This window comes from Sitophilus oryzae, unplaced genomic scaffold (genome assembly GCF_002938485.1).
Source record: "Sitophilus oryzae breed Bouriz unplaced genomic scaffold, Soryzae_2.0 scaffold_1576_pilon_pilon, whole genome shotgun sequence".
Lineage (NCBI taxonomy): Eukaryota > Metazoa > Arthropoda > Insecta > Coleoptera > Curculionidae > Sitophilus > Sitophilus oryzae.
In genome coordinates this window covers 9,159,480-9,185,240 of record NW_022146254.1, presented here as the reverse complement: position 1 = coordinate 9,185,240, position 25,761 = coordinate 9,159,480, and the positions used below count along the sequence as shown (strand labels likewise).

The following is a 25,761-nucleotide window of genomic DNA, read 5'->3' as shown; positions in this document are numbered from 1 at the left end:
TCTATGAACCGCGCGACATCAACAAACACTTGTCGGTGCGTTAGGATGAAAGAAAATAGTGTTCGGGTGTTGGGTTTAGTGTTCTAGAAGCTTCTAGGTAAGGTAGAATATAATATATATTAAAAAAAATATTTATGTTAAAGATTTTTTTTTTCTAAAATAATTTTTGTTATAAAAAAAAAGTGAAATTGCTCTATCTCTTACTTACTTAACTCAAAATGTTCTCTAACTTGAGTAGTTTTGCAAATATTTTGGAAGTTTTTACAATCTGACTAAGAATTTTTATCTCTACAGGGTGTTTCAAAAATAATACTTATCAACGCAACTTATTAATTTGCCTTAATCCAAGTCCTTTAAAAATGTTAATGTCATTAACTAGCCAAAGTGTTAAATAAGTTCTCATTCATTCCTTATTGAAAACTAGGAAAAAAAGTTCCTATAAATATCATTTTTTTTTAAATTTACCGTATGGATTGCTGAATATCAGTGTTATAAATGTTAATAATAAATTTGATTAAATATACAGGGTGTTTCCAAAAACATGTACCATCTCTCGTGGGGAGATTCCTCGCGTAAAAATAAGATTTATTTTTCATATCAACATAGGTCCGATTCTGCTTTGTTTCGTAGGTACAGGGTGTTAAAATCTTAATAATCTTTCGATTTATTATAATTTTCTTTCGTACTTTTTTAAAAGTTACTATAAGTGCTACCTATTTTAATGCTAAAAAAGTGTCGATAAATTTATCAGGGACGTGCATATGGGTTATCAAAGGAATATTTTTCAAAAAAAAAACATGTGCGCCACTGAGTTTTTTCTTTTGATATCAAAATTGTGTAGGCCGTTTAATGCCAATTAAAAGCTGTCGGTCTCCTTGATGAGATAGACGCAATTTTATTAATCATCTATACTAATATATAAAATCCTTAAGTGACTGACATACTGATTAATCACGATCCTGCTCAAACCACTCAACGTAAGAAGCTCAATATTGGCATACAGGTTGATTCTAGGGTGTAGAGGTTCGATAAGAAGGGACTTTTCGAAATTCCAGTTCCAAGAGGGTGAAACCACCCCTCAAATATTACAATATTTTTTATTTAAAAAACGGTCAAGTTTCCGAAAAAACGCTTAAACACGTATATTTTATTTTGTTTTTTTACATATTTTAAGATTTTTTAAAAATGTATACAGAGCGTTTCGAAAAATCTGGTCATTGATTAATCACAATCCTACTTAAAGCGCCTGACGTAAAAAGCTGATATTTGGAAAACAGATTTACTTTAGAGAACTACAAACTTTTTGACTTACAAACGGATTGACTGTGGGGTGTAGAGGTTCGATAAGGAGGGGTTTCTCGAATCTCAAATTACAAGAGGGTGAAAACGCCCCTCAAATATTACAATATTTGTTATTTAAAAAACGGTTAGTCTCTCGGGAAAACGCTTGGACCAGCATAATTTATTTATTTTTTTTACATATTTTGAAATTTTTTAAAAAATCTTACAGGGTGTTCCAAAAAGTTAGGTAATTTCTTAACCACGATTGTGCTTAAACTGCTTGACGTAAAAAGCTTATTTTTGGCAAACGGATTTTTCGAAAGTCAAATTCCAACGAGATGAAACTACCCCTCAAATATTACCAAGTTATATAATAATATCGCCATATTGTTTTTTCTCATGCTGACATAAATGTGAGAAAATTTTATCCAGTTTGTATGTTAATGGAAATTCTTGCTTTGCTTTATCATCACCATTACAAATGATTAATTCGACGCGAACGAAGTCGCTGGTACACCCTAGTTGTGATTAATAAAATTGTATTTACCTCATCAAGGAGATCGAAATCGACAAAATATCAAGATACAACTTATAATCAACTTATATTAAATGGTCTATACAATTTTACTAACAAGAGAAAAAAGTCAGTGGCGTACATTTTTTTATTTTAATCCAAAACAATATTTAAATCAGATTTCCAAATGACTAGGACTTATTTCCAATTAAAGACCTATCCTAAATGGCTAAATCTATACCCCGATACCGATAACATTAACAATTCTACGGGGCGTTATGATTTTTCCACATCGGTCACCAATATATTCCGCAAAAAAAATCGTTCGCTTCAGATCAAAAGGATTTTTTTTTCAAACGTCTCAAAAGTATTAATCTTTGTCATTTTAACGCCTAGGCATAAAAGTAAAGCACTGTTACGCCTGAGCACAAAAGTACAAAAATATATTATTAAACTGATATTAATTGTCAAATTCAACGAGTGTACAAATTGTTGCTTGGTTACTGTTTATATTATTTGCAATGTTTGAAATTAATTAAAAAATTATTTGCAATTTTTAAAAAAATAGTATTTTCTATTCGGAGTAAAAATGTACTTTTTGTGCCTCACTGTAACGTCGGAATAGCTTTACGATGGTCCTTCAATGGTACAGCATCGTCAAAAAAGTATAATTTTTACTCCTAATAAAACAACACACTATTGTTCGGAAATAGTCTTAAGTCAAGAATAAAATTAGTACCCATGTATTATCTAATGTCAAAGTATAAAGTGCTTACTGCAGATCAAAATGTCGGTAGGAATTTGGAAACATACAACCGTTTCAAAAAATAAAATAAAACAATATATTTTCTGACAACGATTAAAGAGAATTTCGGGAATGAAGATATAGTCTCTATATTAGAACAATCAAGTTCTGCACTAGATTTTGCGAATGATATTTATTCGAACAGCGAATTTTTGTCAGTTATACATAAATTTTAAAATAAATCCCTGCGTTTAGCGGTATAATAGATTCACACGAAATTAGTTCAAAAATCGGTCCAACAATTACATTGATGAATAGATATTTTCATATAATTTTATAACATTTACAATTATTTTTCGATTTATTATCTGTTATATCTGTTATAGAAATATTTTTTATAGTTTTCTAGGACACACTTTTGTAACTTTTACAGTTATTTTTTTATTTATTATAAAGTTTCAATAAAGTTATTTTTTTGATTTAAATCACATGAATAAAATTAAAAAAAATCACTTGATTTAAATCATGCCAACCCTGCTGTCGACCCTTTTTTAGTACTAAACTATGTAGCACTTATAGTAACTTTTACCCTCAGAATTTCATTCGAATCGCTAAAAGAACTAGGAAGAAAATTGCCATAAATTGAAAAAAAAACGAAGACTTCAACCCCTGTAGCTACGAAACAAAGCAGAATCTCCCCACGAGAGATGGCACATGTTTTTGAAACACCCTGTAAATACCTCTTTAATTTGCAACGTGTACCTATACTCTACTCAAATCATAAATTAGCTCGATGCAAAACCAGAAAACGATCTTATTTAATGACAGATTTGGATGTTCCGTTCAAGAACTACCGACAAATTACGCACTTGCACACTTGACCTTACATTAAACACAGCCTTGAGCAGCGTTAAGACAGATCGCAGCATCTTGTCTCTTATATTTACATCCACTGGCAGTCATATTTTCTGTAAAAAGGGGTCAAAATCTTGAAATTAAAAGGGGTAGCTATGTGGGAGGGACTGACAGAAATAGAATTTCATCTCGAATTAGAATTTTTTTGCGATTAGTTTGGTTACAAAGTAGGGATGTGGAAATGTATCGATAAATTCTACTTAAATATCGATAATTTAAAAAAAATATGTATTGAGAGTCCATTTTACTAGTTCGAAATAGTAGAAAAATAAATGTTCGGCATTTAACGTTTTATGTAAAACTGGCTAGGTATTTTTACACAGATGAAGAAAGAAATTAAAGATAAAAGATTATACTATATCCGTATTGTAGCACATTTTTAGAAAACTTCTTTATTTTAAAGATTTTGATGGTCAAACATCAGCAAAATATTCCTTATGTTTGGGCTAAATTTTCTCGAAAATAAAGATATAATTTAATAATTCCGTTACAATACAGAAATAGATTGAAGTTTTGTGATTACAGCGATGACGCATTTTTTCTATATAGAACAGCTAACAACAAAAGAAAATAAGATCTAGTAATAGTAATATAGACATGTAGAGAACCATATACCTTGATTCATTTTGACCCAAAATATACAAGCAAAATGTAGATCATATCTTTCTAATACGAAATAGATTATCAAATTTAAGAAATCGATATATCAAAGTATTGATAATATCAAACATCTCTAGCATACTTGTAACGGATCATCTCCAATCAAAGGTATGTTGTTATTTTGCGAGATCAAAAAAGGCAACAACAATAAAAGCAACGTGATGATAGACAAAAAAAAAACTTGTTTAATGTGGATTAAATTTACTCTCAACAAAAACATCCTAGCAGGCTAGGAAGAGGTCAGCTCTGCCAAGGTCAAGGCTATAAGATGGTCGTTGAAGTTCTTCTATTTAAAGATAGATATCTGTGAAAAAAAATTCTATATGTATTGAAAAAAAAAATTAATAATATGAATTAGAATAAGAGACTAAAAAATAAACACTGAATGACTGAAAATACTCTCTGATTGCGAGGACAGGGTTGTGTACCCCATAAGTACATGTTTAACCGTGTCATCTTCTTGTCCACATCTCTTGAAAAGTGGTATAAATTTGTATTTTAAAATTTTTATTTTTGTACCCAAGATTACTAAAAAAAATACTACTAATGACATAGTTGTTAACTAATAAACTATAAATAACTGTTTTTGATTTAAACTACGCTCTGTATACGATTTCTTTATATCAAAAATGTCAACAAACACAAAACAACAACAATACATTCCATGTCTTCAAATAGCAGATAAGGATTATACTATATTGGATATTAATTGAAAATAACATTCATTATAACCATTTTATCAACAAAACTGTGTTATTTAAGAATAGATACCATGGTAAATATAAACTATAGCTTAAAGAATATCAATTTACAATATCCGCTAATAAAAAATAATTTATTATTTTTCTGTTACATATATTCTTTCCTCTAATAATTGTGTTATACATTTTTTCAAAATCACCAATCTCATGGTCGATATAAAATTGGTACCATTGTGTTCCATAATAGTGTTTTGATTGTAAATTTTACTCATTCATGTATGTTAGGAAGTCCAAAATATCGACATTTTAATCTCTTATATCGATAAAAAAAGAAATCGATATAACATGACCATCCCTAGCAACGAACTCAAGAAACAATTCAGTTTAAAACATTAAACACTCGTACGCACTAGTGTTTCCATCGTCAATCGAGGAGGAAATTAGAAAATTACATTCGGTCGTACTAATTTTATTAATGAAAGTAATCAGTAAATTAATAGACAAATCAAACGCAAAAGAAGCGGTACGACATATGAGATAACGGATGCGATAGTACCCGATATAAAGTAAGACCAAAACAAGATTATTTTTTATTTTATTTTTCGTATCCGTCCGAAAAAGTACGACCTATAAGGAGAAAATTTGGACTTAGTGTTTTGGTTAGTGTTTGTGTGGAGTTACTTGGTGTTTATGGAGTATTTGATTAGTGTGTACACGTGCTAAATTGGTGGTTCCTGTTTATATTAGTAAGATTTTTATTTAAATAAATATGTAAATGCCGGAAAATAATACCAAAATGATATTAAATAAATAAAACAGTATTTTATTATGAAATTAATACTATACAGGGTGGTCCGGAATGTATTCCGGAAACTTTGGCAGCATCTTCTGCAGATAAAAATAAGTAAAAAAGTTCGTATAAATGTATGTACTAAAATGCTTAGTTTCGGAGATACAGGGTGTAGAAGTTTCATTTTTATTTCGATTTTCTCCAAATAATTTCTGAAGGAACTCCAATATATGGATGAAAATAGGTGTCTGGGAGTTTTTTGACATGAGAAATTTGATTTTGATGTCAGTATGACTCCTACTTTTAGAGGGCGCCACCAACATATTTTTTAAATGGTCTAAAGTGTAATAACTTTTCGTGCGTATCTGTATAAAACTACTGAGTAAAGAAATATAAATTTACGACGTTTATTACGTACAAAAATGTCACTTGGTAAATATCAATACCTGTCATCATTGACATAAATTAAACGTGTTGACTAAATAGTTATTAGACTGAAATCATAAATTTGAAATATTTTTGTCAGCCATTTTAGGACATAATTTTATACGAACTTTTTTACTTATATTTCCGGACAACCCTTTATTTGTAATAACTATTTATTTTCTTTTTATCTGTAGTATTACAAAGAGGATCACCTACTGAAGTTTGGTGCATAAATTTTTTGTATAACTATTTGACATTTTTGTAACCCTGTATAAATATTTTGAAATATTATTGTCAAAATTTTACGCAAATTCTTAAAAATAAACGACCTTGACCATGGGAACCACTTTGTTTTTAACATTAAAAAACGAATTAATTAAATGATAATTAATTTCTTGTTGATATAACAATAATACCTGAAATTTGTATTGTACCAGTGTAAATTAAGGTATCTAAAAATATAAATTTGTAATAGATATATCGCTAATTTAAATTTGTTTAAAACGATTTTGAATATTTAAATAATGATATTTAAGCTGAAATATACGAAGATTATTGTTTAATTATACACTAATGATCTTTATCTTGTTGGAATATTTATTTCGTACTTACCAATTAACTAGTTATTAACAAATAAAAATGAGAAAAGCATTTTTTTGTTTTTTTTAGCAATATACCGGGTGTTAGGAATATACAGGTTGGCTCAAATTATATGACTATTGGTTATATAATTTTTTCCATAGCAACTGTTAAAATTGCCTTATATCTATCAAAAATAGTAGATAAAATAGTACTTTAACCAGAAGAGTAGATTAAATGAGGCTTTAACAGCGAGGATAGGTTAAAAACTTTATTTCTTCTCGCACGTTTTTTAATTGCTTCCATTTCTGAAAATTGTTGTACTCCTTTTCATAAGTTATTCGGGATTTAAATGGAAGTAGTTTGGATATGGCATTTGTCGCCTCAGCCTGAATATCTGTTGGTAATTTACTTATTTCGTTTTGAGCCATTTCTGGCTCCAATTCAATCAGCAATCGACACGAAAGAGAATTAAACAATATTGACTCAAAACTGACAACTAGAGAGACAGCTTTATTTATTTGTCAAATTACATAGAAACCAACGCCAACCCAGCACAATATTTTTTCTACTCGTACCTAATAAATTCCTTGAAATAATAATTTCTGAAAATGTTTTACTACGTAACTCGCTATGGAAAAAAATATTGTTTTATACAGGACAATAAAATTGCATTATCGACGATAAAATACCATTTTATCGTCTTGTATAAAAAATCAGCTATTGTTATTTCAGAGCTAGAAGATCTAGAACATTAAAAAAATGTTGGACATCATCACACTAATCATGGTAGCAATATCCCTCTTGCTTTTCGGCTACAGACCACCCTGGTGTACCAAAAAATTCATCGACTTCAAATTTAAAGAAGTCCACGACATACCAGGTCCACCAGCACTACCAATTCTAGGTACCAGCTGGTTGTTCCTAGTTGGAAGGTACCAAATCTCCAAACTGCACGAGTACTACAAGGAAATGAGGGATAAATATGGACCGATTGTTAAGGAAGAAGCTTTGTTTAATGTTCCTGTGCTTAGTGTGTATTCCAAGGCTGATTTGGAGAAGGTGTTTAAGAGTACTGGAAAGTACCCAATGAGGCCTCCTACTGAGGCGATTGCGAAGTATCGTCGTGATCATCCGGAGAGGTATGCTAGCGGAGGATTGATCAATGAACAAGGTAAGCAGTGAATGAATAATAAATCTTTAAGTAGATGTGAATCATTCAGAGTAAAATCATTCAGAATTCTATTGAAAATTCCACACCTGTAATTTTTAACCAATCAAAACGTGTTTTTTGACAAATCACCATGGCAACGGCTAAATTTTAGTGAAATTTTTTTCCTTGTGGGCACCCAACAGCGAATTATACTGGCAATTTTTTGACGTTTATAATGACAGAATATCTTTTTGAGAGTCTGGTTTTTATTTGTTTACATGATAATTTTGATACATTCCAATTACAAAGCTGAGATGCAAGTTTGTAAACTGCTTCCATACGCTTGACTTCTATTTCCTAGTACTCGCGGGTGTCGAGTGCTTAATCTCCTGGCGAATATTTTCTTTGTTTTCATGACCGAAGCGAAACATTTTTTTTAAGCCGTGCCGCTTGACAGCTTCACAACTGAAATAGTTTTTATGGTTTTTAAGTTTGGGTCATAGGTTTGGGTGTCACTTAGTTATCACAGTAACTAAATAATCAATTCCAAGAACAGTTAACCTAATAGGACTGCTCGTTCAGCCAAAAGTGTCCGCCAGGTGCATGCGAAAACTCCGCGCTCTGTGACGTTATTGTAGACCTTGTTATGGTTATTAGTCCTTATCCGGCAACCAATAATACATACACGTGCATTATTGGTTGCCGGATGCAAAAGGTTTATTATTTAGTTTATTTATTTAAACACCTTATATGTATGCAGTATAGAAAATGAACTGTATAAATCGTATTAAATACTCGGATAATGCATTTTTAAGAGCAGCAGTTCCCAGCATCACCTTTTGCAAGCATTCTTTTTAGAGTATTTCCATATTTTGCTTTAAAATAATTAATAAACAATATCGTAGGCACTTAGTAAGCACTTTGTCATAATCCACAACACAAAATGAACGTATTTATACACTATAGCTCTAAAAACGTTAAAAACACCTTTTTCACATTTAAAATTGACAAAATAATTAACTCAAAATTTCTCAGCTATTATTTTTATAAGTTTATCATAGGCAACTAATAATACATACTATCATGACAAGGACTACAATGACGTCACAAACTGTCAGCTGAAGCGCGGGAAGAGGCGAACGTACGTCTTATGAGGATGAGCAATCCTATTAGTTTACCGTTATTGAATCAATTCGACCAAAAATCGAAAAATACATTTTAATTATTTGATTTTCAAACACAATTTGGTGTGGAATTTTCTTACCGAATACCACACGAGGCCAAATTATATCCGGACATTTTTTCTCGCTCATGAATATTTTTAGAAAATTATAATTTTCAAAATATTCATGAGCTCGAAAAAATTTCCGGAAATAATTTGACCTCTAGTGGTATTACTAGTGAAAATCTATTGTGTTCCTCTCATCATACAGTCTCAGGGTTTGACAAAAGCCAGTATCTGAGATGGTTTTACAGAGGTTGGCTCTTCATCTTCGATATCAGACTTACCAAAGATTATGGCACGAGCTGTTTATTGAAGAGTCCTGTTAAAAAAAACCTTAACAATCATAAGACAGATACATACAGATAAAACTAATAAAGAAATATTAAAGAAATACAAATCTTTAGGTGAAAAATGGCACTACCTCAGAACTTCTCTAACCACAGCTTTGACCAGTCCAAAAACCATTCAAAACTTCCTACCGGAAGTGGAGGCCATAGCGGACGACTGGTGTCACCTTCTAGAAACTAAACGAGATCCAAATGGACGCATTTCGAACTTAGAAGAGTTAGCAGGGAAGTTGGGGTTGGAAGTCACCTGTACGCTAGTTCTAGGTTGGTATCAAAGGGTTTCTTATTGATATTAAGTTATTTTTCTGTATATAAGAAGTCAATTAATTCAGTTTTTTTTATTGCATATGGGTATTTCTATTTTTGTTTCTAATTTATTAAGAAATGCCAATCATTAACAGAGAAATTATGGAAATAAAATAAAAATTACTAAATGTAGGATTGTTTCCTATTACAATTTTCTATGGCATATTAAAATAAGCCTTTGTTATAATATAATGCCTTGTAATATAGAGCATAATTACCATGGACTTTATACATTTTATTGTGTTTTGCACTATTTATTTAATTTGCTAGCAATAATGCTGAAAATAATAACGAAGAAAAATATATAACATATGTTTCATTTACTAAGATTATCTTATAAAATTTTTACACACAAATACAATTTATAAATAAATGCAATTCATGAACAGTTAAGTTGTGGAAGTAAAAAAATATTACGATGGACTTAAACAGCCGTTAAACGGTAGCCTACTAAAATGCCGTTAATAGATATTGTGACGTCGTTCATGTCGGCGGAAAGTAATGCCTAGCCTTAGGCATTTTGCAAGAGCACCTGTGGGTCAGTGGCTGAGGCTATCGCTTCGTAAGCGAATGGTCCGTGGTTCAAATCTCAAGCCGACCAAGCTTTTTTATATATTTTTTTGCTTATAGCGTGATCTTATTGCATTGGTTTCACTCTTTTTGGTTGGATTGGTTTAGTTATTTGGCGGGTTGGTTAGCGTGGTTATTTGGAGGGTGTTAATTCATTGGTTAGTTGGTTATTTGGTGGGGTTGGTTGATTTTTACTAATTTATATTTGTTTTTTATATTTTTTATCAGTGTCGAGGTTAGTTGCGTTGGTTATTTCGTGGGGTGGATAGCGTTGGTTAGTCCTTATAAAATTCCTATATTTCATAAAGCCGTCAAGTGCGTCACATCAACGACATCATACCTATTAACGGAATTTTAGTAAGCTACCGTTTAACGGCAGTTTAAGTACAGCCAAAATATTAATATGAGTTAACAAGCCATCATAAGATATGAGAAATACCTACTATACTTATCAACATGAAAAACGAACAACTTATTTTTTTAAGTACTATTTTAAAGTTGTTTTTTGATTTGAATATGGCAGAGATAAATTTCTGAACTTATATCTGCTAGAGTACCTGCCAATAAACAATAATAATATGTCTTTTCAGTGACAGTCACATTATATAAACACTATTTTAGAGGTGTGTTAATTAGAACCAAAAGCAAAGGCATACTTTTAATTTTAAAATAACTGTGGCATTTTTTCTTCTTCAAAAACGAACCAGAAAACAAACTATGTTTAACCACCATTTCACAAGGTGTTCCAAACTTTTACCAAAATTACAACATTCTGTTGTAACAGCTTACTGTGTAATAGACAGATGGGGGCTTTAATCATCAATTTAAAAGGAGACTAAAAAGTCAAATACTTTAGCTAGAAATTGCTTTAAAAATCATCAAAATTGGTCAACTAGAACCAAGTATATTGAACTGTTTTTGGGCGTTTTACAAAAGTATACTTAAGGCCATCAAATTAAAACACTTTTACATACCAGGTAGACGAATGGGGTTCCTCATCGATGACCAAGTGTGTCCCACTGCCCAGAAGCTGTCAGACACTGTCAAGAGTAACTTTGCTGCGTGCAGGGACACATACTTTGGACTACCTTTTTGGAGATGGGTACCAACTAAGTCCTATAAAAGACTGTGCGATAGTGAGAAGGCTATTTATGAACTAGCCTCAGAACTGATCAGAACTGCGGATGAATCTACTAGAGAAAGTGCAGTATTTCAGGTAAAAAATTCAATAATATACTATGTTTCCATATTTAATGAGCTGTATTCATTAAAATATCCATTGAGAGTAATCAATGGGGTCAATAGTTGTAAGTTGCAATAAGAAAAATTGAGAGCAAAAAATTTACATTAATACAGGGTGTCCCCAAAAAAAGTTATACATCAAAGTTGTCTTTTTTAATAGAACACCCTATATATATATATATTAATTGATTTTCGGATTCTAGGAAAAAAATAAAGGTGAGTTTTATTAAAGAAGCATATACCTAAAATCTACGGATTTTGACATATTTCACATTTTGTGAAAACGAAGAGTAAATTTTAAATTTCGATAACAGCTACCTAAATTTTAGTTCACCTTGTATAGCCTGATATTTAATTACAGTAACCAATGTATGTATGTTAAACCAAATTCAAATTTGACCCGAAAAGTTATACAGGGTGAGACAAAATTAACATTACTCACTTATCAAAGCAAGTTACTCCTTTATTTTAAATGGAACACCCAGTATATTTTTCCGGTGTTCAATGGGGAATTTATATATCTTGAAATGACTTGATCAAATATCTTGACATAAAACACAACTTTAATATGTAACTTTTTTTGAGGATACCCTGTAGAACTCTCTATATTTTTAAAAAGTGCTCTGAATTAAACTACATACGCTCACAAAATTTAATTTCAATACAAACTGTCATTCTCCTTGGGGCCTCCGCGGCGAATGAGAGGCGCCACCCTGTACAAACTAGTATTTTTTATAGCAGAGAGTTTTAGTTATTGAGGAACTTGTAAATAAAAACCGTTTTATTTTTCCTGTTCCAGTCAGTACTGAAAGCTAACATAGACGAACGAGAAAAAAAGTCAGCAATAGTAGATTTCCTAGCTGCCGGAATACACACATTGAAAAACAGCTTACTGTTTCTACTCTATCAAGTAGCTCTATCTCCAGAATCCCAGGAGAAGATTATAACAGACGATACAAATACCTTCTCAAAGGTAACATATTCTTTGATTTTAATCTCATCTTAAAAGTAATTCCGTATAATCTTAAAAACAGTCTTTCAGGCATGTTCCATGGAGACGTTCCGTATATCACCGACAGCTCATTGTGTAGCTCGAATTACTGAGTGTGATTTGGAACTATCTGGGTACCATGTGCCAGCTGGAAGTGTGGTTCTGTGCCAGACAGCACTGGCTTGCAAGAACGATGATTATTTCAAAGAAGCCAAAAAGTTTAGGCCAGAAAGGTAAGCATCATATGTGATTTTGTCTCGTTACTCTTGTTCAAATAAAATACAATACGGTAAAAATACGGTGTTTCCATGCCAAAAGTTCAACAGAAACTGTTTTTCTCATCATTTTTTCGAAGAAAAATTTACGATTAACTTAAAAAAATAAAAAGACCACAAATTTATCATTTTAATCAAATAACTATCTACTCAACATGTTTATTTTTTGCCAATAATGACCATGTATTGATAATTTTCATTCTAAATATCTTGAGAACGGTTGCTCGTAGCAATTTTTACCAAGAGGCATTTTTTACGTAAAAAAACATGAAAATGTATATTTTTTCACTCGGTAGTTTTATACAGGTACGGACGAAAAGTTATTACTCTTCAAAACAGTTAAAGCACATGTAGGTGGCGTCCCCTACATATAGGAGTCATATAGACATCAGAATCAAATTTCTCATGTCAAAAAACTCCCAGACACCAATTTTCATCCAAATATTAACGTCACTTGAGAAATTATCTGGAAGCAATCGAAATAAAAATGAAACTTCTACACCCTGTAACTCCAAAACTAAGTATTTTAGGACATACATTTATACAAACTTTTTTTACTTATTTTCATCTGCAGAATATGCTGTCGAAGTTTCCGGAATACATTTCGGAACACCCTGTAGATTATCACCAAAGTTAAAGGTATTTAATAATAAAAAATATATATTTTCTAGGTGGTTAGATGATGAGAAAAATGAGACTGCGGCAAATGCCACATACTTGGTCACTCCCTTCGGCTACGGAAGAAGGATATGTCCAGGGAAACGCTACATAGAGCAAATCCTACCAATATTCCTCGAAAAAGTTGTAAAAAAGTTCAAAATTCACGTAGACGAACCTATGGAAGAGGAGTTCGAGTTTTTGTTGTCGCCCAAGGGCAATGTTTCTATGTATTTTAACAACAGACTGTAAATTTTATGTATTATATTTGTTCCCAAATGACTATAAATATAGTTTGAAGTAAATAAGCATATAAAGCTTACATAAGCAAGAATTTTGAAAAAGATCCACTTCAATTGTTGGGTAGTTATAAAGTTTTAATTTAATTTAAAATTTTATTTATGTAAATATGTTTTTATTTTAGTGATAAGATTGTTTATTATATATTATTAAATTTAATAAAACTATTTCTATTTTTATGTGGCTGTTGTAATTATTTTATACTGAGTGACAAAAAAAGAACACCTATACAGAGTTATTCATCTCATTCGACACAAAGTATTGTAGCCAAACTAGGACTACTAAAGCTACAATTTAAAATTATTTTCAAAAGGTACAGAGTGTCCTAAATAAATAAAAAATATCAAAGTTGTATTTTTTAAATAGAACACCCCGTATATTATTACATTTTTATTTTCTACGATTAAAATAAAGGTAAATTTAATTAAGGTTTACCGCACTTTAATCTTACCGTTTTTGAAATATTTACGATTTTATGAAAGTACTGTAACAAAATTTTAATGCTTCATTTCTCTAGGCCTATTTAAGTTTTTAAAACCAAATATTGTACTGAAGTTCTATTTCCCAAATTTTATGTTGCAATAATAAAAATAATACTACCTTATACAGTATCTAAAAATTTATTTTAAGTAATTACTAGCTTTAAACTGAAATAACATGTTTAATTTAAATGGAACACCCTGTATATTTTACGAGAGTCAGATGCACAATTTAATTGCACAAATAGCAACATCGCAAAATGGTGGGCGTCGAATTTGAATTGCCATGTATAGTTCTCCATTTCGATTAGGCTAATAAATGTGTGCAGTGCTGACACTACGCAAATAAAGCCCTAATGCTTCCATAATGGGACATTTTCAGTGAGTTTTAGATTTACCGCTCGCTATTGTGTTGGCAACGCGGTTGCAGTGGTGCCACGTTTGTTTGACATTTGTCAGAACTTTCTGAACGTGATAAGTTGTGTCTCATGTTTATCGTGTCTTTTAAAGCTTTTAAAACTTTTATCTAGCAAGTTAGTCTTTTAAAACCTTTACCTTTGAGTTACAATCTTCTTTAAAACCATAAAAAACTGTTTTAAACAATAAAACAGCATGTTTTGTTTAAAAAATACTTTTTCTTCAGCACTGCCTGAAACTATTTAAAACTGTTAAGAATTTAAAGTATATTTTATAATTTTTAATACATCTATATTGTAAATTTTTCAAAAATATTTCTCCATCACAATCTGGCAACAATGCTATCTAAAATGTACGCACGGTTCTTAATTTGAATCCCCTGTATTTGAAAGTCTCTCTATTCAAAATTATTGACACATAGTCAAAAGTTAGACATCACAAGTTGACACATCACATATAAAAATTAACTTTTATTTGTTATTATTAAACATTTTTGCACCTACTGTATAAATGTTTTAAAGAAAAATACGTAGGTAACAGAATAATTTAAAAAAAAACGATGTAAGAGTAAATAAAACAACAACAATAATTTAATTGTTGAATATTTTTATTCATTTACAGAATAATAAACACATCTGAATTCTTTTAATCTTAAAAAATAAAAAAGACCTTATTATATAGTTTTACTATCTCATTTTTTAACATTTAAAAATAACGTAAATAAAAAATAATAATTAACCGATTAAAAATATATACAGGGGGGTCCGTTTTTTATGTTCTAGTACCCTAATTTATCGTTCAAAGAAGTCCTGCCATCTCCAGACTGATCATTCGGCGGTACCCACATACAATAGTCTTCTTTCCTGGAATCCTCCTCGTAACCTCTTTGTTTCTTAGCCTCCTCCTCACGCTTCCTCCTCTCTTCTTTTCTCTTTAGCTTTTCCCTGGTTCGCGGAGGTTCCAGTTCCGAACTAGTTCCCGCTCTCGGTTCTTCGTCGAGTTCCTTTCGCGGAAGTTCAGCTGGTTCTCGTTCTAAACTAGTTCCAGGTCTCGGTTTTTCATCGGAGAAATCGCTGACTTCCGGTGGTTCTGATTCTGAACTGGTTCCCGGTTTAGGTTCTTCGTGGTTCAAATTGCTGAGTTCCTTTCGGGAAAGTTCAGGTAGTTCTGTTTCTAAACTGGTTCCGGGTTGCGGTTCCTCATCGCACAAATTGCACTGTTCCTCGGGTGTTCTGTTTCGGAACTCTTTAATAGCTTTTCCTATTGTTTGGGAGATGGTTTTGAGAACGTCGCCCATTTTTCGCACCTTTCTTACCACCTGTAAATAAGAAAAAAAGAAAAAAATAGTTCAAACGTACCGACTACAAATTTTCTTTAATCTGTTTTATTTTTTATTTATACTGATTTTTTTTTATTAACTAACAAAAAAGCGACGCAAGAAATATTCGAAAAACTTCTTTTATCTCTTTTTGTACATCCAATGGATTTTCCAAAGGGTTCTTTGACGTCTTTTTTTTCGATAATACAGAAGATCTTGTGTTTTTGAGTAAAATATTTTTATGCCTCTCTTAGGGCATGGTCTAGAGGCACTTAATTATTTTACTTAGTTCTTTTAACTATTTTTAGTGATTTTAACTATCAATGACGTGATTTTTCACTACTAGAAATAAAATCATAAAACTTCATCATCTTTAAACTTTCTTTATACATCTAATGACTTTTTTAATGGTTTCTTTGTCGCCTTTTTTTTCGATTATATGGCACATGTCTTGTGTTTTGTAAATCATCTCTCACAAAATGGTCTAAAGAAACTTAATTTTTTTAAATTATTTTTCTATTTATTTTGATATTATTTTTAGCGATTTTAACTATCAAAAAGTAACGCAATTTTTCATTACTATTCTACTTAAAATTACTTTTTTATACATCCAATGGATTTTTCAAAGGCTTCTTTAACGCTTTGTTTTTTTTTCGATATTATGGTACATGTCTTGTGTTTTGTCAATGATGTGAATGCCTCTCTCACAAAAAAGGTCTAAACAAACTTATTTTTTAAATTATTTTTAGTATATACCGGGTGCGTCTCAAAAGTGGCTCACACCTATAACTTTTTAATTTTTTCAGATAAAAAAACGAGATTTGGTTGGGAAAAGTTATAGACATTTCCGGTGAAACAGGAAGTGAACAATAACAACTGAATACGTCAATCAATCCTAATTTATGTCATATATACTAACATATCAAATCTCGTTTTTATATCTGAGAAAATAATTAAATTATAGGGGTAAGTCACTTTTGAGGCGCACCTGGTATATACCAATAAAAAAAGTGACGTAATTTTTCACTACTAGAAAAAAAACTTCATCACCTTTAATCTTTCTTTATCCATCCAAGGGATTTTCCAAGGTTCCTTTGACACCTTTTTTGCGATTATATGATACACGTCTTCAAAATGGTCTAAAGATACTTAATTTTTTTATTTACCTTTTTAATTATTTTTTATTTTATCTTTGTTTTTTTATTTTAGTTTTTTTACCTTGAACTTTTCCTCGGTCATGTTGTCCAGTTCGTCCATGATCCTCTTTAGTTCAACGGAAACTTTCTTTTTTAAAGTTTTATTATCCGTAGATTGGCGAAAATCGGACACTAATTTCAATACTTTACGTTTTTTCGCGGACAAACTTCTCCAATCCGCTTGAAGCCGGTCTTCGTTCGAGGCCAGACGTCTGAGTTTCTTTAAAATTTTCTCTAAAGGCTCTCTGAACACGTCTGGAAAAAGAAATAAAAAAATAAAAACGTAAATAAAAAAAAATTAAAAAAATTGTTTTACTCGCTGATGGTGGTAAGCCTGTTCTCATAAGAGTCTCGAATTTTTCGAAAGCCATAGTGTCGTGAAAAGACCGCATAAATGTCACTTCCAACAATTCAGGATCGTATCTACTTGAATGATTAATTTCTAAGACTGATTCTGGCTCAGAAGCTTCGCTTTCTGAGTTATTTGCGTCATTATTCTAGAAAAATAGATAAATAAATGATTGATTTGCTTCAGAGGCGAATTTACAAAATACAAGATACCATATAGTCGGGAAAAAAAGCGTCGAAGAAACCTTAGGAAAAGCAGTAAAAAATTACGTTAATTTTTTGATAATTAAGATCGCTATAAAAAATAACAAAAATTTAAAAAAGGTAAATAAAAGAATTAAATACCTTTATACCATTTTGTGAGAGACACACTCAAATAATCTACAAAACAGAAAAGACCAATGTACCATTATAATCCGAAAAAAAGGCGTCAAAGAACCCTTTGGAAAATCCAGTGAATATATAAAGAGGGATTAATGATAAAGTACTATGATTTTTTTCTAGTAGTAAAAAATTACCCCACTTTTTTGACAGTTAAAATCCCTATAAATAATAAGAAAATAAATAAAAATAGTTAAAAACAGTATAAATAGAACAATTAAGTATGGTAAGACCATTTTGTGAGAGAGGCATTCAAATAATTTACAAAACATAAGACAAATTTACCATATAATCGAAAAAAAAGGCGTCAATGAAACCATTGGGAAATCCCTTGGATGTAAATATCATTATACATCCAATGGATCACAAAATAATAAAAAAAAATAGTTAAAAAGAAAACACACCACAATACACCAAAACACTTTTACTTTTACACTGGACGCGCGTTTCGCTAACCATGTTAGCATCATCAGCAGATGATTATAAACTCAAAGTTGCAGATGATTATAAACTATAAGGTTAGTTTATAATCATCTGCTGATGATGCTAATATGGTTAGTGAAACGCGCGTCCAGTGTAAAAGTAAAAGTGTTTTGGTGTATTGTGGTGATTTAGTGTTTTTATTTTGCCATTCAAATAATTTAAAAAAGAGGCTAGAGAGCTAGACAAATACCATATACTAGAATAAAAAGGCGTCAAAGAAACCTTTGAGAAATTCATTAGATGTATGAAGAAAAATAAAAGATAAAATTTTATGATTTTATTTTCTAGCAGTGAAAAATTACGTCACTTTTTTGATGCTTAAAATCACTATAAATAATAAAAAATAAGTAAAAGCACAGTTAAAAAACTAAGAAGTAAAATCACTAACAAAATACAAACTAAAAAGTTAAAGAAGAATAAATAAAAATAAGTATATTTAGAGAGACATTCAAATAATTTGCAAAAGAGACTAGAGAGCTAGAAAAATGTACCACATAATAGAATAAAAAGGTGTAATGATTTTTTTTTCTAGCAGTGAAAAATTACGTCACTTTTTTGATACTTAAAATCGCCATAAATAATAAAATATAAGTAAAAACACAGTTAAAAAACAAGTAAAATCACTAAAAAAAATAAAAAAAAACAAAAAAGTAAAAAAAGAGTAAATAAAAAATAAGTATATTTAAAGAATTCAAATAACTTACCAAATTATTATCATCAACTGTTTCTTCTTCTTCTCTATTGTTAACAGGAACTTCAGGTACTTCTTCAATTTTTCTAATTTCTTCACTTTTATCAGTCTCTTCTTCGTGTTCAGACTCGCACCGTTCAACTGAATTATCATCAGCAGTCACAGCAACAGTTTCTTTAACCTCCTCAATAACTTTTTGAGTTGGTTTCATATGAAAACCTTTCCTTTTACCGATAAAAGGTAGTTTTGAAGGAACTTTGCTTGTGCTTGGCTGGGGATTGGACTGCGGCACCAATGACGGCAAAGTAGCAGGTTTAGCCACTCCAATTAACCTAATAAAATGAATATAACATCATAAAAAACATATACATGATGTTTACTTTTTAAGAAAAAGGAAATAATTAAGTTAAGAATTTTCAAAACACCCTGTAACTAAAAATTTACAATTTTTAGCTAGAGGTTGTTCTGAAAAGTCCTAATTTTAATTTTTAATCTTTTTTATTAATTTTCTTTCTTATTATTGTGTCTTCATATTTCTTATATTACTTTTTTTTATTCATTTTTTTTACATTACTTTGTCTAAGATTATTACGCAAACAAATTCTAATTAAATGAAGTTATTAGCACGTCAACTTTTATTTTCAAAATTTTTCAAAAACTGGGAAAAATGTTTGCCAAAAAAACTTGCCTCTTAACATTTTCCAGATCTTTCTTGAACTTAACCAAATCAAGCTTCAATTTCGATACCAAGTGTTTATCTATTTTCTCCTCTTGTAATCCTTTCATGTATGAGTCCAAAGAGTCTTCACCTTCGTTAGAATTCTCATTTTTCTGAGTTTTTTTCACCTGAGACGCTCCAAGACGCTTCTCAATTTCGGAAATCGAATCTGTAAGGGATTTTTCTTTTTCCAGCTGTAAAAAACAGGTACATTTAAAAAAATTAAGAATTAAAAAATATGAAAATTAAAAAAATATAAAAAAATTAAAGAAAAAAAGATTATATGAAAAAAAAATTAAGAAGTAAAAATTAAAGAAAATAAAATTTAAGAAAAATCAAAGAAAAGAGATCCATTTAACATCGAATTTGTAAGGGATTTTTCTTTTCCAGCTGTAAAAATAAAGTTCGTTCATAGAAAAAAAAGAAAAATAAAAAAGTATTTAATGGTTCATTTGACCTACCAGGGACTCGTATGTTTCCGCTTTTTCTGGTTCTTTAGCCTTCATTCGTTTTTCGCGTTTCTTCTCTACCGTGCCAGTTCTGTCCAAGAATGTATCTTCATCGCTGTCATAAAAGTCATTTTCTTCCCAATTTCTTGCTTTCCTTTTCCTAGATTCTACATAAAAAACGAAAAGTTTCTTAGAGAATTTGTCAATAAAAAAATAATGTAAAAATAAACAAATAAATAATAAAAATAAATAAAAATCTGAAGATTCCTTTCACTCACCATGAGTCGCTTGTCTCAATACCCCAAACCTGTCCAATATTCTGCACGCTTCCAAGGCACACTGTTCTACAGTTTCCTTTTTTTTGCCACGGTGTAGAACCTCCGCTACGATCGGTTTGCCCAGTTCATCGTCCACTGGTAGAACTACTTTACAAAGGAACTGGCCCATACCTTAAAAAAATAGAGAAAATGTAACATAATGGCAAATGAAACAACATGTATACAGCAAGTATTTTTAAATTTGGAATTTTTGAAAAATGTTTTGTAAATTTTTTTAATTTTTGAATTAAAAGCCATAATTTTTTGATAATATGGCAATATAGGTAGTAGATTAAATTTACAAGAAAGAAACCTAAAAAATATTCAGTGGTACTCAAAATTTAAGCATAAAATCATTTAATTTTCAAAGTAACATTACTCGGTTATTTTAGAGTTATTTGAAAAACGGTAAAGAGAAAATATGTTTTTTTATCGAGATCTATCAGCCCTGAGAATATTAAGACTCACCCTGTATAACACTTACAGTTTTAGCCTCGAAGAAAATAATAATAAACGAGAAAAAAAGAAGAATTTTAATCCACTTTAGCTACGAAACAAACCAGAATCGACCTATGTTGATATGAAAAATAAATGTTATTTTTACATGGGCAAATACTCTGTATATTACCTTGCTCTGTACAGTCGTACTCTAAATCAAGCCCCTCCCGCTCAAAGAATCCTCTCAAAGCTTTTTTAGGATCGTCCAAATACAAATCTTCGTTGTTTGTTTGGGCGTACGGATTCTCCGATAAATCCTCGTTTTCATCAGCGTCATCCCCTAAACCCCAATCCACGCCTCTCTCTTCTTCTTTCCTCTTCCTTTCTTCCCTCTCTAGCTCTTCTTTTCTTAGTTTCTCCTCTCTTTCTGCTATTTTCTGAGCTTTTAATTGTTTCAGTTCTGTGACAGAGAGCTCTGATTCCTCTTCTTCGTCGTCTTCTGGGCCTGTTAAAATATAGGATCTTTGGCTGCAGCCCAGTCTGATCATATGACCCACCTGAGTGAAGAAACGTCTTATTATACAGAGTGTAAACAGAGAATGCTTCAGAAATTTTTATTCTTGATACTTTATGCAGAATAAAGAACTACAATTGACAAAATTTACTGTACCAGACAAATTTACATAAAATATATACAGGGTTATTCACCTCATGTAGCCACACGATTAGATTTTTAGGAATTCTGAGTGATGGGACCATTTGAGGACTGTCGATATAATTTGCTTATTTCATTAAAAAATAAAAAAAACTTTAAATATTTGTAAAAGAGGACCAATTAATATGATCCCAGTATTAGCACTACATTAATTGACTGTTTGCGTTGATTAATAATTGCCTCCAAATACTAAAAAAAACTGAATTTTGAATGTGTATTAGACAGTGTGGTAAAAACCTTATAAATTTTATTTTATTTTTTGAAGAATGCTTATTTTAAACAGAGACGTTCACATTCATAACTTATTATTATATTGATTTCTGATTCAAATCCACATTTATTTAGAATAATTTATTAACTAAGTCCATTTAAATATATAAATACACTTCCCCAATAAATTAACGCACCACAAAAAAATAACCAAAAGTTTAAGTTAAGTTTTTGTCAAAACCACTTATCCGATTTGGACGATTTTTTTTTGAATGATAGGTTATTCTTTCCACAATGTTGCTGTACTAACTGTATTTTGATAGGAACCCTTTTTATACTAATATCGGGTGTAGCAATTATAACGTGTTTTTTTAATAAAATTTGTGACACCCTGTAGAGTTGATCAGTTACAGTATCAAGTTAAAATTGAAATCACATTTTAGCCTTATCTTTTTTTTACATTTTGTTTTTTTATTTACTCCCTTATCTTCCTTATTACACGAGAAACAACATTTTATAGGATGACATGATTTAATATTGGTTTTAATTAACATTTTTCCATTTTACTCACTAAAGTAAGTAGCAGCTGGAGCTACCGAAGAATTGGTGAACGACTTAATGTAACTCACTCAACCATTTCACGAGTTATACAACGGTATAGAGATACTGGGAGTGATTGTCGCAGGCCGGGACAAGGCAGGAATCGAAGAACCAATCCGATTCAGGAACGTTTTTTAAAACTCTCAACATTAAGACAACGTTTCGTAACAGATAGGACCCTTCAAACTTCAAACTCAGCTCAAAGATACTAATGGTATACAAGTTTGCACAGAAACTAGCATCTCTATTTGTCATTTACTGGTAATCCGTGTTTTTCCATAGCCTGCTACTTACTTTAGTGAGTAAAATGGAAAAATGTTAATTAAAACCAATATTAAATCATGTCATCCTATAAAATGTTGTTTCTCGTCTAATAAGGAAGATAATGGAGTAAATAAAAAAATAAAATGTAAAAAAAAGATAAGGCTAAAATGTGATTTCAATTTTAACTTGATACTGTAACTGATCAACTCTACAGGGTGTCACAAATTTTATTAAAAAAACACGTTATAATTGCTACACCCGGTATTAGTATAAAAAGGGTTCCTATCAAAATACAGTTAGTATAGCAACATTGTGGAAAGAATAACCTATCATTCAAAAAAAAATCGTGTGATTTTGACAAAAATTTAACTTAAGCTTTTTGTTATTTAATTATTAATTAAGTGTAATTAATATTTAAGCGGAAATAATGGCGGTATACTTAACTGATATACGCTTTTACAAAGATTTAAATAGCTTTTTTTGTAAACAAATACGCTAGCAATATTATCGTTTTTAACACCTGTACATTTTGTACATTTGTTGCTTTAAAAACAAATCTAAAATGTCAATATTCCATGGGTATATTGAAAAATGAGGTCTAAATTATAAGAAAATGCATTTTCTACAAAAACTTGGAGAGATAAGTAAAAAATGGTATAATACAATTTGACAGACAATTAAATCGTGCATCATAGATAAAAGAAAATAATCTTCTATTAAGATGCATCTGATTCATGTAAAATGTACAGGGTGTTCCGTTTAAATTAAAGAAGTTATTACCGTTTAAAGGTAGTAATTATTTAAATTGAATTTTTAGACACTCTGTACAAGGTAGTATAATTTTTACTATTGCAACACAAAATTTAGTAAATAGAAAAACTTCAGCACAATATTTGGGTTTAAAAACTTAAATTACTATTAAATTAACTAAATACGCCTAGAAAAATAAAGCTTTGAAATTGTCATTGCATTTTCACAAAATCGTGAATATTTGAAAAACGGTAAGATTAAAGTGCGGTAAACCTTAATTAAATTTACCTTTATTTTAATCATAGAAACTAAAAATGTAATAATATACAGGGTATTCCATTTATAAAAAAAACAACTTTGATATTTTTTATTTATCTGGGGCACTCAATCCAAAAAAAAATATTTTTTAAATTGTAGCTCTAATAGTCAACGAACCCAAAACTTAGAATAATAATAACCCTGTATATAAACAAACCAGACGTAAACAGAAAATAAGTATTCTCACAAGTCACATTCCTGTATATAATTGCCTAACATACTTAAATAAAAACATATAAAATCAAGTTGTTAGCTTTTTTTAATCAAGTTTGGAATAAAAATATCCAAATATTTTGAATACACCTCTTGATACATGATACCAAGACAACCATGTCCAGGTATTGAGCAAACAATACGTGTCTAAAAAATTTATCTGTCACACATGAAAGCTAGAAAATGGAATCGAAAAAGCAATTTAAAGAGGAAAGCAACAATCTAATAAAAATTAACAATGAAGACAGATCTTCCATCTCTAATTTCGAAGACCAGTTTGATTTCAACACACAAACCGAGAATCTATTGAAAGAAAACGTCGGTAACAAGGCCTTTGAGAATATCAAAAATATCTTTGAAAAAACTCAGACTATTAAAAAAGTTGCTGACATTAAACACCAAGAAATACAGACACAGTTCAAGGAACTCAGGGAGAGGTAAAAAATTATTTAAATATATTTTAAAAAATCAAAAATAAACAAAAAATAATTTTTCAGATTAAGCCAAAGCTCTGAATGTCTTCAACGAATGAAAAACGGAATTGAAAACATAAAATTCTCCTACCAATCGAAAATCTACGATATGCAACAATCCCTAACACCAGGCGACTTTTTTGATCCCGAAAAAAACCCTCTGCAGACAAAGGAAGACATGGCAAGACACATGGAAGAAATCAAGGACAAAATCGAGAAAATTCAAAAGCAAATCAGTGCACACAAAGAAAAACAAGAAAAAGTTACCAAGAGTTACGTGGAGGCTTTCGAAAATGTGTCTCAAACTTTAAATTGTATAGATAACGGAACATATAGCTCATGTAATGTTGAAAATGTAAATAAAGAATAGTAATTTCGTTTCTATACAGTACTTACCCGAATAGGGACATATATTTTTGGTTTTAATTTGTTCTTCCCGTTCATAAATGTACCGTGGGTACTTCCCAAATCATACAAGTAAAACCCTGCTGGCTCTGTCTCTGTCTGCATGCTTCTATACTGAAGTACTGCATGATATCTGGAAGAAAAACAACAACTATAATGCATCATTACATAAATAATATATTTACCTAGATATAGTAGGATGCTGCATATAAATATCACAGGTAGTTAGTCTCCCAAAAACCCAATACGGCTTCTTCATTAAGTCAATTCTTTCTATTATAGTGCCATTCTTAAGGACTTCAAAAACATATGGCTTTTCATATTTATCAGGTAACCCAGACCATGCAGGTTCTTTATAAGGTAAGGGCAATGTATTTTCGGCAACTTGTTGAGCTGGAGACTTCTCATCTGCATTATAACATCAGAGAAAGTTTATATAATATAAAAAAGTATATATATTTAAAATTTAGTTTGTTTATAAACATTTACCTTTATGATTACTACTTAAACTATTGCTTGTAGTTTTCTCTACACTATTTTCTTCGATATTAACAGTTGCTTCTGTTTGTTTTACTGATAATTCACTTAATTCACTTTCAATCGTCTTGTTAGATGGTAAGGATTGTAATTTTCTAGGAAATCGACCGATTTTACCAATCAACAACGTGGGTTTTTTAAAAGGCTGCTCTTCCACTGTTGTTTCTTCCTTCTTAACATTTTCCCCGTCTTCTGGTTCCATAATTATTTATATTAAAGTCGAAGATAAACCATAAAACAGCGAGAAAATTATTTTTTGATTTCAGATCTCAGTGACAAAAAAATGTTATAAACGTCAAATTTGACAGTTAACCAACCGGCTTCTGGAAATACAGAAAACTAACCAAACTAAAGCTTCAGGGAA

At 30.5% G+C, this 25,761-nt stretch overlaps 3 protein-coding genes across 6 annotated transcripts; 2 read left to right on the top strand and 1 right to left on the bottom strand.

The window, feature by feature from the left end:
• LOC115879439 (ecdysone 20-monooxygenase) lies at positions 1–13,854 on the top strand. Of its 3 annotated transcripts, none has more exons than XM_030896275.1 (7): positions 1–97; positions 7,347–7,785; positions 9,394–9,600; positions 11,190–11,428; positions 12,254–12,427; positions 12,497–12,678; positions 13,392–13,854. In XM_030896275.1, the coding sequence occupies exons 2-7, from the start codon at positions 7,374–7,376 to the stop codon at positions 13,627–13,629; spliced, it is 1,452 nt and encodes a 483-aa protein (XP_030752135.1). In that variant the 5' UTR covers positions 1–97; positions 7,347–7,373; the 3' UTR covers positions 13,630–13,854. The 3 variants fall into 3 exon arrangements, with proteins under 3 accessions (XP_030752135.1, XP_030752136.1, XP_030752134.1); XM_030896276.1 differs by lacking the exon at positions 1–97 and adding an exon at positions 5,209–5,382; XM_030896274.1 differs by lacking the exon at positions 1–97 and adding an exon at positions 5,389–5,562.
• Positions 13,855–15,198: 1,344 nt separating this feature from the next.
• On the bottom strand, positions 15,199–25,697 carry LOC115879436 (kanadaptin). Of its 2 annotated transcripts, XM_030896268.1 has the most exons (11): positions 25,350–25,697; positions 25,046–25,268; positions 24,852–24,993; positions 21,103–21,469; positions 20,436–20,606; positions 20,170–20,324; positions 19,679–19,902; positions 19,004–19,322; positions 17,404–17,584; positions 17,110–17,342; positions 15,199–15,891 (listed from the first exon to the last, which is right to left on the bottom strand). In XM_030896268.1, exons 1-11 carry the CDS (start codon positions 25,597–25,599, stop codon positions 15,352–15,354), a joined length of 2,805 nt encoding a protein of 934 aa, XP_030752128.1. In that variant the 5' UTR covers positions 25,600–25,697; the 3' UTR covers positions 15,199–15,351. The 2 variants fall into 2 exon arrangements, with proteins under 2 accessions (XP_030752128.1, XP_030752129.1); XM_030896269.1 differs by lacking the exons at positions 17,110–17,342; positions 17,404–17,584.
• On the top strand, positions 24,107–24,866 carry LOC115879442. The gene is made up of 2 exons (XM_030896279.1): positions 24,107–24,419; positions 24,480–24,866. The coding sequence occupies exons 1-2, from the start codon at positions 24,166–24,168 to the stop codon at positions 24,823–24,825; spliced, it is 600 nt and encodes a 199-aa protein (XP_030752139.1). The 5' UTR covers positions 24,107–24,165; the 3' UTR covers positions 24,826–24,866.
• Positions 25,698–25,761: the final 64 nt, after the last annotated feature.